At 34.9% G+C, this 15010-nt stretch overlaps 1 protein-coding gene across 2 annotated transcripts in view; it reads right to left on the bottom strand.

The window, feature by feature from the left end:
* Positions 1-5463: 5463 nt before the first annotated feature.
* The window catches only part of Cht6 (Chitinase 6), a 92918-nt gene continuing 83371 nt past the window's right edge, over positions 5464-15010 (bottom strand). The window contains exons 12-19 of one of the 2 annotated variants that reach the window (XM_073093489.1): positions 14599-14721; positions 13873-14108; positions 13550-13664; positions 12839-12980; positions 12438-12560; positions 11713-11931; positions 11125-11274; positions 5464-11016 (exon numbers count right to left, since the gene is read on the bottom strand). In XM_073093489.1, coding sequence (XP_072949590.1) covers positions 6165-11016; positions 11125-11274; positions 11713-11931; positions 12438-12560; positions 12839-12980; positions 13550-13664; positions 13873-14108; positions 14599-14721 — 5960 coding nt within the window. In that variant the 3' untranslated portion in view covers positions 5464-6164. The remainder of the gene's footprint in view (positions 11017-11124; positions 11275-11712; positions 11932-12437; positions 12561-12838; positions 12981-13549; positions 13665-13872; positions 14109-14598; positions 14722-15010) is intronic. The other variant, XM_073093490.1, reaches the window with a different exon arrangement.

The raw sequence follows: 15010 nt of genomic DNA, 5'->3' as shown, positions 1-15010 counted from the left end.
GTAAAGTCTCACAAGACTTGTGGCGTAAAAATGCAAAATAAAAGACGTAATATTGCGAAGATGAGTATCATGTTCAGAATTTACATGTTAAATGCTTGAAAGTCTTCAGTTAGCTATATACTCGTATTATTACATAAGGTAAACGTAAGTAATGTGATCTAGTTATTACATAACGTATTACTATTAAAACTTCACGGTTCGTTTTCCACGAAAAGTGGCGGTCTAGGAAAGACAGCATTCTATTAGATACTTAAATTGTAAAGAAGGCGAATATCACAAATTTCTCTATGTTTTTATAGAATTGTTAATGTTGGAGAATCATTTTAATTATTTAATAGTTTGAAATTAAAAAAAAGCTAGTCATTATATAGTCAACGTTAGCAAAAACTTCAGGAAACAACTCTCTTTTGATTTAAATAGAGCCTTAAATAACGGATGTGTAGCTAAGTCCTAATAACGTATTAAAACTGTTTATTAAGAGTAGGTACACCTATGTTTGTTTTATATACTTCACATAGGTATACACATAAGAAATTTTATTCTCCGACATGGATGATCAAATAGTTGTTATGTTTATACATATATAAGTATAGATATCTCACCGCCTTGTAATTGAAGGAAGCCTTATGGCTTAAACGGATGACAAATGTGTCAGCCATTTATGGCTGTCATGGTGTAATTTACGCGGAACAATGCCGACATGTGCAGTTAAGTGCTGGAAAAACAAATCGAAATTGAATAAAAAGGGCGGCGAAATATAAATGCTCTAAAAACTACATTATACACGATTATACATTATACATGTATGACAGTGACAATTTCAATTGTCAAAACTGGTTACATTTTCTTGTTAGGAATGAGTAATCTTTACTCATTTAGTGTTTATAAACACTAAATACCATTGTACCATTGTAACTATACTATAGTATAGTTACAATGTTTTCAAATAAACTCAAGAAATAATATGTGAAGTATTCAGCTTTAAGTAAGTTAAAAACGAGTATAAAGTTTAACGTATGTAGTTACACTGTAATAACTGCTTAATAGTCGTACTCTGTAAGATGACATAAATATGCAACAGAATGTAACAGGCTGTACCTAGTTTTGCAACACTTTTCTAGATTATAAAACGAAACGTTTCTTGGTTTATTTATTCGATCAGTAAAAACTGTCTGACATATTTTCTTCAAACTTCTTGTACAGTTTCATAAGTCTCCAGCTATGAATCCGAAAACTAAAAAGTGTACAGTCGCAAAAAGATTACGATGATTTTATAAATCACAAGTTACTTTAGACTTTGGTAAAAACGAAATATTGGTTTTATTTATGACTCTTCGATATGACGAAACTGTAGCCATATTGTTCATCGTTCGATCGCGGTGGCAATTATTACAATTAAATTTAAACAATTGTTGAGAATAGTTGAGATTGGAAATATTTGGGTTCAGAATGCAGATGACTTGGAATGGCGTCAATTAGAGTAGGCCAGAGTATCCAGTGGACCTCAAAGGGCTGATGGATGGGAATAGTTTAATTTAGTTGGTTGTGAAGATTATATTTCAATATAATTGTACGAAATCCAATTTCAAACGCTACAATCATAGCTACTCATAGAGCGTACACAATTTTCCGATCATGGAATAGGAATACGTGATTCAATATATTTTCAACCTTGATTTTCTTACGTGCCGCAAGTATAATAATATAAATATTACTGCTAGGTAGGTACATAAATATACTCGTAATATAATATTGATTATTTAAAATTTGCCGTAATGTGATAATTTAGAACTTTTGAAGAAGGTGATTCAATACTTTTTGTCCGTTTATTGTGATACGGTGGAATATAATTATTTTTATAATTAAAAATCACATTTGTAGCTGTGTCACGGAATTCATCTATAATTACTACAGTTTACAAATAAAACATAGGTCTTACACGACTTCACATAGTTTAACAATGAAATCATTTAAGTTTCATGACGCATTCAGATATACATATAAAGGGTATTGTGGTCATGTGTTCAATGTCGTAATCATTAAATTATTTCAAAACAGTCTATGAATTATTTATATTATAAGAAAATCCAATACGTCATCAAGGAATAATTTAGAACTATGGATTAAAAGCAATCGTCCTGTCACAAAATAATTTAGACGACACTGATGGTCTCCAGATATTCTACCTACCTAGGACCTCTCCTATTTTTGAAGTCAATGAAAGGTTTGTAATTGTTAATGAAAATAAAGTTTCTAAAACCACAAAAGAGAACTCATTATTTATATGAACGAATGTTATGGGAACTAATATATAATGTATGTCCATGTGGCCGGAATACAGCGGATATTGCGTAATATTACACCTGTTTTGATAGGTTTAAGCTTTGATTAGGTTTTCCGCAATAAAGTGATTTGATTTGATTTGATTCGAATTAACACACGTAAAACTTAATTGAATCGATTGAGTGCATTCTGATCGACATATACGGACATAGTGACACTCGAGATTTATATAACACCTATGTATATAAAAACTAAGCTTCACGGAACCACAATGAACGGAACACTGCCCATGCAAAGCACATCCGTCATGATTGCAACAAATGTTATTGTGCAAGCGTCGTTCTGATGAAAAACGTTTAATGGTCTGACAAATTGACTCGTGGTTCAGAAGATGTTCAAATTATCGTTAATTGCTTGTTTTGTGCAATAAAACATCAAGAATGAAGCGTCGTTATTGTCTTTTGATCGTTTGCACTTTTTTAGATCTTGATAAAGCGATTCCGTAATGTGTTAGATAATGTTATTCTCGGCTCGGGGATATATAGTCGTATTTAGAATGATATTCGAGTGCATGTATGTATGTCTTATTTTTCGCACGCCCTACACCTTAAACGTCTTAAGGGATTTTAACATTCGCCTTAATTGTGGGAATGTCATAAGCTACATTACTTCCTGTTACATTAATTATTGAAGCAGTCGGGTTTTTGTTTTATAATAATGCTGTTTGTTACTTTATATCGAATCTAAACTTCATGTATATTTCACGAGAGGTTTAGATCGATAATCGATATATTACTAAGATAATGTTTTCGATAAAAACGGCACGCGTAAATGCACGCGTATAGGGCCAGATCAAAACATTTTGAGTTGCGAGTCTTACACTACTAACCCCGTGTAGTGACCGCCTTGGATAAGATACATATTCGTTTACCTGACCGAGAATCGAAGCGATTATGTATGAGATTTTTTGTTTTTACAAAAATGAGAAATTAGCGCCCCTAGCGAACTGTATCAGAACTGATTGGAAATGTACCTATGGGTAATCAGCGCCCCTAGCGAACTGTATCAGAACTGAAATGTAAGAGAAAATGAAATGTAAGGGAAATGTAAGAGAAATAAACGTAAACACTCATACCTATGGTACTGACCGGTTTGGTGACAATTGCGCGTATTATACAAGCATGCACGGTATGTATGTCGAATATTATTCATTATTTATAAATATCCTCTAGGTTACACGACAATTAAACCATTTACAAGTAACCTTAACGATGCAACAGCAGTTTGCCTTGCTCGGACTATGCGCACAGAATTCTTTATTAATCGACTTAATAAAATTATAGTATCCCTTTTGAATCATGGCTGGTAATAAATTTTATTACAGACATGTTTATATTATAATAGTAATAATAATAATAAATTTAGAAGTATAAAATCTGTCTATACTTTTATAAGTTTATTAACGAGGAATATTTGTAGAAGGTATTTGAGATTTCGAAAACTAATGAGTTTTATAGTTTGTTGTTTGGTTGTATAGTATATTTTAAATTGTGTAACCTCAAGCTTTATTACGAGTATAAATGATTGCTATAATTACAATATTATAATGGCCATGGTTGTTAATTATAAAATATAATTATAGTTGTTTTTTAATGAGCTAGAGTTAAAACTGTGAATGAAGCTTTTGTATGGACTTTTATCATTTTATTAAGGAACAGAAAATCAGTTGAATCAACTCTGCAAGCAGTAAGAACCTATTTAAGATGTAAATGTAAAAGGAATAGTAGTAAGTACTAATACAAGTGAATGAAGGTATGTATATTAATTATAAGCGTACTATAAAGAGAAGGGCAACGGGTTCCAAAACTTTAAATAGAGTCCGTATATGGTCACCATATGTGGGTCAATGCCTAGATAAATTGCTCACCAACGGTGTTATAGTCACAGTTAGATCGATTTGATTATGTTCCTATTAAATAAATGTGTCTGAATAAATAAAGAGTGGTTAAAAGACTAAAGTATTTTATTGACCTATCACGATGTACAATTTTCTTTAAATTTTAAATTTCAAAATTTCATACTTTTATTTTTCACTGTTACTACTCACTGTCACTATTACTACTGTGGTTGTAGATTTATTTATTTCTTAAAATAATTTTACGCACACATTCACATGTATGAAAAACTTATTAATTAATAACAGAATATTATCCAAAGCCACGAAAATTAATGGCATCTAATAAATGCTTAAATTTGCGTTGAAACTTGTCAAATGTTTTGAATATATACTGATAAATTGGTAAATGATTAATCCTTAATTTATTGCAAAACGCAGAGACGGTATTTTTTCACAAGAAAAAGGTTTTTTATATTAATATTTATGTTGTATGTTAACGTACATTAAGTACGACCTATGAAAATCCGAACTTAATTAGAAATGTTTACCGTTTACCACGAGTGCTGAGAAACAATATAGCAAAAACTCTTTGATGACTAACAATAGTTTATTTATGCCTATTGTTGCGAAAACTTTGAATTGACTCTCTTGAATAACTCTCATCTATCGTGTGAACAGCCAATAAAACAGCGCACAATAGTTAATTGTTGATTAATTGGTCAGTTTGTTTATAATCGTAAGATCTTCGTTATTATAACGAAAGTTAAGTTATTTTAATTTTACCATAAGTCTACCATAAGTTTTTTACGTAAGTGTTATATGGAAACTATGGAATAAAGCAATATAGGGCTGTTTAAATTTTCATGTACACTGAAGTATCATAATTCAAAATGTAAAGTTTCATCATTTATTAATAAAAAACTTTCACTGCAGTAGTGACAGGTTTTTATTCGCAACACGTCATCATCATGGATTCACAGTCATAGCTATGCTATTATTTTATTGATTCGCGTCACTGACATGCATAACTTTCACCTAAAAATCACTCAACTTAAAGAAGTTATTACCTACAGTGAAAAATATTGAAATACTATCTATTTTTGCAATAGACAATACTGATATAAAACAAAATGTTTATAGAAATTCCACTTACCTTTCCATTGAGTCCAGTAAACCAATAAAATCCGGAATTATATTTCTTATTAAGTCACGCAAGGAATTCAGGTTTCTCCGGTCACGAAAATACGCAAATGATCGCACGAAAATAATAAAAATATATCCACTAACATTTTATTACAATCTTTTTATTTATTTCTATACAATACAAGTTGATTCACAACAATACATTTTGCCCGATATTAACCAACCTATGTACATAAGACATGGTAACGTTACTAAAACTAAAGAGTATTAGTAAAATATGAACTTTAAATAAATCTATACTAATCATAACCTATGACAATTTGTAAATGAAAGCCATCGTTATACCAAAACGAACTAACATAAAATAATATACATTTTTTGGTACGAAATAACTTCCACAGAAACCTATAAATACCTAAGTTAAAGCTATGAATCTCTAACATGACTACAATGAAACTGGTGAGACGTTTCTATATATACAAGAAATCTCGTCAAATTAAATAAGATATTGCAAATTCTACCCGAATACCATTTCTTGATATTGGACATTTTGAAAATGGAAATCGATAATTCTTGTACAAAACATCTAGTAAAATACAACATACAAATATATTTTTTCCAATAAAGTGCATTATGTAAGCTAATTTTCGTACAATGATTTATTTTCAAAAAATTGTAATCGGGTAAATGTGTATGTTTCATTGCATAAAGATCCAACGAAATATGCGCTCTGGTTCTACATACTTTAAATATTTTATACAATAATATCAGTCGATCGGGTCTTTATGGCCAGTACGGGGTCTAATCATTGGCAACCGAATACTAAATCTATTTGCTAAACTTATGTCTCTTCATTTATTTTTAACGACGGCGTTGTATTTTTTCTCGGAACGAAAGACGGTCTAAAACTCGGCCTGATAGGTTTTACGAATAGTTTTCTTTCTGTTGTCGATTTTGGTGTCTCTGTTGTGTAACTTTTTGGAAATTTGGTCGTGTTAGACTTTTTCTTGATGTCTATCGGGACGTTTTGGGCTCGGTTCGCGGAAAATCGAGATTTGTTTGGGTTAAATCCAGATGTCTTGGGTTTCTGATTAGAATTAGAATTCAATGTGGCGTTTAGTTTTTTCGCAGGTCTAGGAGTGGAGGTGGGTCTTGTAAAATTTGACTTTATTATTGGACGTCTCGGAAATGGGAATTTTGATCTTTTATTGTCTAATGGATTTATTTTGGTTGTTGTTGTTTCATCAAGGATGGTGTCTGTTGTAAATGGAGCATCAGTTGTAAATGCATCGGTAACTGTTGGTTCAGTCGATGGGGTGGTCACAACTGTTGTGGCTTGAGTCGTTAGAAGCTCAATAATAGGACTTGAGTTCACAGTTGTCATAGTAGACGTAGTCGTTGTCGTTGTTGTTGTGGTGGTAGTCGTTGAAGGAGTTGTTGTTTCAGTTGATTGCGGCAAAACAGTTATATTAATTGGGTATTTGACTTCACTCTCGGCTGTCACGGTAGCTCCAAGAAATTCTTGACCTTTCGCAAAAGTAATAATACTTCGGCTAGTTTCCGGTTTAATTATGTGTAATTTTACAATATTTGCTTCCTCTTTCTGTGTTGATACTGGCGCGGAATACACAACAAATGGCTGGTTTCCTTTATCATCGCTAACTTTTCTTGCCTTTATTGGATTGTCCGTTTTAAATAAACCTTCTAATGGTAATGTGGATGGATTAGTCACACGTGGTGTCACACCTTCAAATGTATTTGCCGTTTTTATGTTTTTATTTTGATCATTTTCAAACGCAGCTGGAATAAATTGCCACGGGGCGAAATAAGCTTGGTCTTCTTCTGATTTACTTGACTTCTTGTCATCATTGACGTAACTTAAGAAATCATCGTCTTCAACATAATCTACAGGAATTGACTTTTTCGAATCGACCGCAACTTTGTTAATATGTCTGTAGGCTTCATTCATACTTTCTGATGCTACTAAATTTTCTTTAGGATAATCATAATTTACAAGTGCTCTAGCATTTCTTGCTTCATCAATACGAATTGGGTTATCTGGAGGATTGTCTACAGGATACACATGCCCAAGTTTAGTTAAATATATAGGTATTTCATCTTCGAATATTTTTATAAGACTGAACCGGCTTACTTCACCAATTTTATCAACTCTAGGTTTTTTCTCCACCATAACTTTTCCCTCTTCTATTAGAGTAGTTTCATTATTTTTATTTAAGCGATGTTTGTCTAATTTTGACGAAACTTCAACTACTCTACTTATAGAAAATAGTTTGTTAAATTGTGTTTTTACTATAGGTGAAGCTGTGGGAGTAATCGTCGTCGTTTCTGGTACGGCCTGAGTAGTGGGTTCAGTGCTTTTTATAGTATTAGTTACGTGTGTAACCGTACTCCTAGCTTCTGAATCAATTTCAGTCTGAGTATTAAATGTTACATATTGCGTAGTAGGGTAATTTGTAGTGCTATCTGAAACTTCCAAATAATCATTTGTACTGTTATCAACTTCCATTTCAAATTTTCCAATGTCTATCGCATTCGTTGTAGGCACATAAACAGGTGTATCCGTGTTATCTGATAACGTTGTAACTGATTCAGTCATTGTTAGGTAGTCATTGTCATCATCTATTACAGTAGTTTCATTTTCAATTACAGACGCTTCCGTCGTTGTGATCACTTCTTCTTCTGTTTCTTCGTTGTTTTCATTATTTTGATCCGTCGTCGAGTTTTTCAAATACGTACTTATTGATGGTTTAGGTGCACCATATCCAATAGGAACGTTTTGAACCCTTTTCTTGGTATCATTTACCGGTTTGTTGCTTGAAAACCTGTTAAAAATGACTGTTTTGTTTTGATTACTACCAAATTGGCGTCTGGGTAGCTCTGTAGTGGTAGTAGATGTCCTGAATGTATTGGAATTAACAACTCTAGGTTTAAAAAGCGGTTTCCTTGTAGAAGGTGTAAATCTACTTTGAGGTCTTTCTGGTGCTTCTGGTGGTTCTTCCTCAAAGATCTCTTCTTCTGGTGCTTCTTCTCCTAAATCTTCACTATATTCTTCCTCAATTACATCATCTTCAGCTGAATCAGGTTTTCTTGTAAATAGTTGACTAGGTGGTACAAAAACAAACGGATTTTCTGGTTCCGGTTCTTCGTCTAGAAGTTCTTCATCCGAATAGTCTTCGTCTTCAAATTTTTGCGTCGTTCTAGCTGTGGTAAACGGTTTTCTTGTAAATGTTTTTGAAAACAAAGGCCTTCTTGTAACCGTCGGTCTGAAAGAATCAGGTCTGTCCACTGTGGCTGGACTTGTGTAAACTCCAGGATTATACTTACGACTGAAAGTTCGACTACTAGATGGCAGTGAGGACTCCGTAGTTGATGTAAATAGTCTTTTAGGTGGTCGATAAGGTAATCGTGTTCGAGCAGTTGATGAAGTCAGTTGAGTTGTACTAGTGGTGGGGGTAGTTGTTTCGGTAGGAGTTTCATCAGACTCTGTAATCGGTTTAGGGCTAGCTTCTTCATTCTCAGATGTTTCTTTATCTTCTGAATTCGTTTCTTGATTGTCTAAAGCCACTTCTTCTTGCTTATTCTCAGTGGTTTCTTCTTTAATTGAAACAGATTTTTCTTTCAGTGGATTTGAAACTAAAGTATCAGTAATATTTTCTTTAACCTCAGAAACATTGTCTTGATTGTCATTTGTTATTTGGCTGATTTCGGTTCCATTTTGGTTTGCCTCCTTATTGTCCGATAAGTCTAAAGTTTTTTCATCTGTTTCTAAAACAATTTCAGGCTTACTATCCGTACCTGATTTCTCTTCCTCATTCACGACTTTATCGTCCTGTTCATCAACTTGTACCTTCGGGGAATCTTCATCAACATTACTATTGGTATTATCAATATTTGGTTGTTCTACGTCTTTATTTTCTGCTGGCGAAACTTCTTCAGTTTTCTTTTCTTTATTTAACTCAATGTCCAAAATTGAAGCTTCGTCCAATGTCTCATCAATTTTTTCAGTTGTTGTTGTCGATATTAGGGTAGTCTTAGTTCTTTCCCCATAGTTAGATTCACTTTCAGTAGTAGAAAGTTTGAAACCAGCATTAAGTGAGCTTATAGTCTTAGCTACATTTTCGGTTTCACCATCTGCTGGTTTTAATTTCTTACGAATGATTTTACGAATTCTTGGTGCCAATGACGTGATGGCTTCTGTCGTAAATTCAACCGCTTCAGTAGCTGGTGAAGTTGAAGTCGGCCGTCGTCTTATAACTCTGAATTTCCTTTTACCACTATCATCATTAGTTAATTCAGTAGTTGCAATATTATCTGAAATCGTTCTATCAGGTGATACAATCTTTTTAAGAACTACACGACGTTTAGGTTGTTCGTCCCCATTTTCTAAGTCTTCTTCGTGTTCTTTTTCTTCAATAGCACTTTCCGAAAGTGTTATGTCATCGTCCTTATCGTCGTCTTTTTCGTCAATTTCTGAAGTAAGCGTTTGTTGTGTAGTAGTTGTCAGTCGAGAGGGGAACGGTAACTTTCTGGGCTGTATAACTGGCCTTGAAGCCGGTGAAGGTCGCACTCTACCAAAAGGTAAACGGGGTGGAGTCCGCTGGGTGACTACTTGTTCTGCACTCTCTTCGGACTCATCTTCTGGTGCGACTGTTGTTGTCGTTGTAGAAACTCTTGCGAAAGGACGTGGAGTAAACCTAGTAAACACTTGTCGACGTTGATTTCTAGGTGATTCTGTAACAGTCGCCTGACGTAGAGCTTCGGTAGCTGTGTACGTCAAAAACTTATTTCTTCCTCTTGGGAGTATACTCGGGCGTCTTTCATCAATAGTGGCAGCTGATCCCTCACTATCTTCTACTTCTGAATCCGCCACAGTTGTAGACGTTCTGCCACGTACACGTTTATCGTTTCTTTCATTCAGACTTTCTCTAGGAATAAATTGAGGAAGTTCAACGTCTATAGGTGTAAGCGAAATCAATTCATCTGTATCAGGCTGAGACCTAAACTGACCTCTGGAAACAGCTGCAGCGGGTACAGAGTCGTCGGTTCGAGAAGTTTGGAATCTACTTCTAAACCTCCTCAAAGTTACACGGTTCTTATCGGCCTTATCACTATCTACTTCACGACTATCAGGTGTCGTAGACCTTACGTTCCTAGAAGTATCTACAGATTCTGCAGAGTCAGAGGGTATTTCGTTGGATTGTGAAAGAGGGCGACGGCGACGCACAAATGAATAATTCCTAGAACTCACCTGAGTTGAAGATACCGGCGCTGTCGTTGATGTGGAGGTAGTGATGGTGGAGCCTCGTCGACGTAAAAGGTTTCGGCGAGTGGAGAGACTGGAGGACGCAGCTGTCGTTGGTGTTGGAGTTGTTGTTGTTGTCGTTGTAGAAATTGTTGTACTCGGTGTAGTTGTTGGTTCCGGCTCAGTTGGAGCTGGCGTCGTCTCGGGCGCGGGAGCTTCTACCTCCGCGGAATTCTGAGAGTTCAACAGTGAAGATATTTGAACCGAGAGAATGGTAGTGGGTTCGGGGCTACTCGGCTCTTCTGGTGGTGGTAAAGTCGTGGATCTAGTTCGAACGATTGAAGTATATTGTGACTGAGTGGACGGAGACGATATCTCTCTTTCTAACGCTGTTTCTTGTGACTCTTCTTCGTGTTCTGCATGTTGGTATCTAAAAAGGAAATGAACATTTATGTTTACTACCGTCAAAGATTTCTAAAAACCAAGGATAAATTTAAATTTTTTTTTTTTGTAAATTGCAAAAGTCTGGTAAACTTACTTCACAGTGGTTGTTTCCTCCGTGGTGGGCCTGCTTCTCCTAATCGTTACGTACTCCGGAATACTTTCGCGTTTGGCGCTCGCTATTTCCAGGGTGTTAGCTGTTTCGGATACTGCCGAGAAAGGTTCCACACGTTCGAACAAAGCATTTCTGAAAATAAATAAATATCGTAAAAACATAAGTACAGGTATATATTGAGTTGAGGTCACCATCAATTTTATATTCATTAGTATCATAATATTTTTTATCTAAGATATTGACATCATTTTCGATATCGTCATAAATAAGTGTTATCCTCAGCGTTCAAATCTTTATTATCATCTTCAATATCACCATTGTCATCTTAAGCGTTGTTACTATTATAACCATACGTGTTACCACCATTAGGAATCATTGCATTAACATTACTGTCCTTATCATTATTGTTATAGCCACTCACTTAAATATAATTATAAGTTCGTAAGGGTTATTACCATTGCTTTTATCCATTGTCAAAACGATAAGCAAATTTTATAAGTGCCAATTTCTTCAATCTTAAAAAAATCCCTCATTACAAATAACAAATTAAAAATAAAAGAATCAAGTTACCTAGAAGCATTCTCATCAGCATCAGCTAACGTCGGCCTGCCGCGGCGGATGTTGACGTACTGCAGCGGCTTGGCGGTGGTGGCTACGCTCAGCTCGCGCTCCGCAGCTCTCGCGCGCGTCTGCGGCACCTCCTGCGGCTCGGGCTCCTCCTCGCTCTCCGCTGACTCCACTGGCTCTTGGGTTGTTGTTGATGGCCGGGAGCGGTTGATTGTTGTGTACCTGGTCAAATATGGAGTGGCCTGTAGATTCACTTTGGCGTTACGTGTATTGTGAAAGTATGTAGATTGTATGATTAAAGTTTCTTTACGAAGTTAATAAAGTATCAGGCGTTGTTTTGTGAAAATCGATTCTATAAAGTTAGGGTCAAAATTACTTCGCAATAATATGCACGATGACATATATTTTAAACTAGGCAGTAAGGATAACTCTTCCACATAGGACACATGCAAAAAACAAATTTACTTAGATTTTTTTTACTAATAACGCAAGCATGCCCCGTTGTTGCTGTTACATTACGAGTTACATTACGAGTAACTCGCAATGTGTACTTACACTCTAGTGTATTCTAAATCATATAATCGTACAAAAAAGTAAATAGACTACCGGATATAACCATCTTATAAACGGTTAATTTATTAAACCTTAATTATTGTTTGAACTCATTCGTTCACATGGTGACAAAAATTATTATTATAATACAATAAAAGTCATAAAAAATCTCTTACTGTGGCCTGTCTTTTCTCAGCAGCCTATCCTTGTCGGCGGCGGGCTGCAGGCCGGCGTTCTGAGGAGCGCGCCTGCTGTTCTGAGCGTTCCCTTCAATGCTGTTAGCGTTGTTTCCGAACCTACTGAAACAAACATCCAATCATATATTATAAAATATATATAACTTATACACTTTCATATCTGCTAATCGTTCATAACATTTAGTTACAATAGTGTTTGTTAAATATCAAATACATATTTACCTGGTGTAAGAAAATATATTTAATAAGCTAATGGTATGTAAATTCGTTATCTTTTTTCGAATTCCCTTACATCTCTTTCTTCCAAACTTCTTTTAAAAGAGAAACTGTTTTAGTATTTCCTACATATGAATGTAATAGATATATTCGTGATATCTCACCTGCTCTTTCCACGAGTTCGTTCAAGTACTTTTTGGTAGAGTCTCTTGTTGAAGGATGACGGCGTGGTAGAGACGGTGACTCCGCCTGTACTTGGCGATGTCTCTGACAGATGCAACTGTTTCTCCAGCTGCTCTACACCACCTTTATAGAAAGAGTTTTTTTTAAAACGTATGTTTATTTCGCTTCTATACAAACCATATTACTGATTCTTATTATAATCACGTATTATTCACGTTTAAAAAACTATAAATAATCTACTTACCTTGAATACAATATTTTAATTCAATATGATTTCGGGTATTTAGTTCAATTATACTTTATCATGTTGATTGAAAGCGGGTTTAGTAGTACTTAACATATTCTGCGAGTAGCAGAATCTGTACCTTTATCTGTTCCAAGTTCTGACACAATCCGCTAGGGGCGCTGATTGGAAATTGTATGGGCAAATACGTAAACAAATACCAAAACAGTAATATTTGTCAAAACGTAAAAACTCATGGTAAGGGTACTGAATGACTTTGATATCGGAGAAAAAAACTAATAATTACTACTATTAATCCATATTAAATTATTAATTTCGCCCTTTTACTCAACTATTGAAATAAAATGAAATGAGGAAAAATCAACAAATATTATAAAATTTGTATAATTTTGTGTCTTCCTTGCCATCCATATTTAATCCTTAATCTAGTCCATTTATTTCAACTTACCGACTTTCTTAATGAGATCAATCAACTCCTTGATGACTTTAGGGTCTTCTGCGTCCACATCAGAAGTGTCTTCTGGAACAGTCTCTTCTTCATCTTCTTCACTCTCATCCATAACCTATTTTTAAAAAATATTTTCAATTATTTATTTAATAAGTCTAAAGTACGTGGTCTAAAGTATATTTATTCCTGGTAAAGACATCTGCTCGTAACCGAAATATAGATCATTTGTCGACGAATACAGTGAAGATATTCAGTACGATTACGCAATAGAGATGTGAAAATAAGAAGGGGTGATGTTTAACAAAAAACTTCTCTATTCTTACCTCAGGTACCGGAGTAGTGGTGGTAGTAGTTCTGAACAGCAGAGAGCTCCTGGAGGTGAGTCTGATCGGGCGTCTGGTTGTCGTTGTAGTGGTCGTGGTGGTCGTGGTGACGGTGGCCTTGGTCGTGGTGGCCTTGGTGGTGGCCCGTGTTGTGGGCTTAGTGGTCACCGCTGTCTTCTTGCAGAGAACATTGCGGGCAAAGTCACAAGAATCTGCGGCTTTGTTGAAAAACAGACCTGGAAGGAAGGGGTGTTGTTAAAAAAGTCATATATTTTGTAATCGTCATAATATCGTCGTAATGCTGACTTACTGCGATATAGAATCAAAAGAAAATATATAAGATTAATAATGTGAAGGAACGAAGTGATTAGAATAATGATTAAAAATAAGGAAAAGAATAATAAATACAATTGAAGAGATAGCAATGCATTTGCGATTGATTAAATTTTATTAGGTAGTACTACTGTTCAAGATTCTTGTCTTACAAATTCCTGAAATTTTATCAACGAGTAAGATATAATACGAGGGACCCGAGGGAAACTTTCAGTTATGAAATATTTTAAATATTGACGAAGTCCCGAGAGCTTTAGCTATAAAAAAGTGAATGAAATTATGGTCTATCACATTAACGGATCCAGTAACAGTATAAGAAAAAATATAAGTGAATGTAACTGATAAAATGTTGTAAGTGCAAAATAAATGCAAATATTTCATTTTATATCTCACCAGATGGACAAGTGAACTGATGAGCGACGATGCCAAGGTTGGAAGGTCCAGAGTCAAGACACCAGAAATACTTCTTGCAGTCACGAGGATGTTGGAAGAACCCTTCATCAGTACACTTGAAATCTGCCAAAAAAAGGTGGAGTAGTTTTAATAAACCAAGCTAAGCCAAGTTAAGCCAAGTCAAGTAAGTTAAATATCTTTTTTTCCGCTGCAATCAAACCATGCAGGGTTAAGCATGTAAAAAGCAAGTTTTAAAAGACTCAATTTCACCTTTACTTTAGTGACGAATTTTATGGAAACTTCCTATCCTGTCTGGCTTGGGCGACTGCCTTGTTCCACATTCCTGACTTAAAATCAGGTAAGTAGAATGTATGTAGACCAACATGTGACGACAGATTGTGTCGTGTCGATA

This window comes from Epargyreus clarus, unplaced genomic scaffold (genome assembly GCF_041222505.1).
Source record: "Epargyreus clarus isolate Ecla_fem2 unplaced genomic scaffold, WU_Ecla_fem_2.2 ptg000004l, whole genome shotgun sequence".
Classification (NCBI taxonomy): Eukaryota; Metazoa; Arthropoda; class Insecta; order Lepidoptera; family Hesperiidae; genus Epargyreus; species Epargyreus clarus.
The sequence above is the reverse complement of the archived record's forward strand: the minus strand, read 5'-3'. Positions and strand labels throughout refer to the sequence as shown.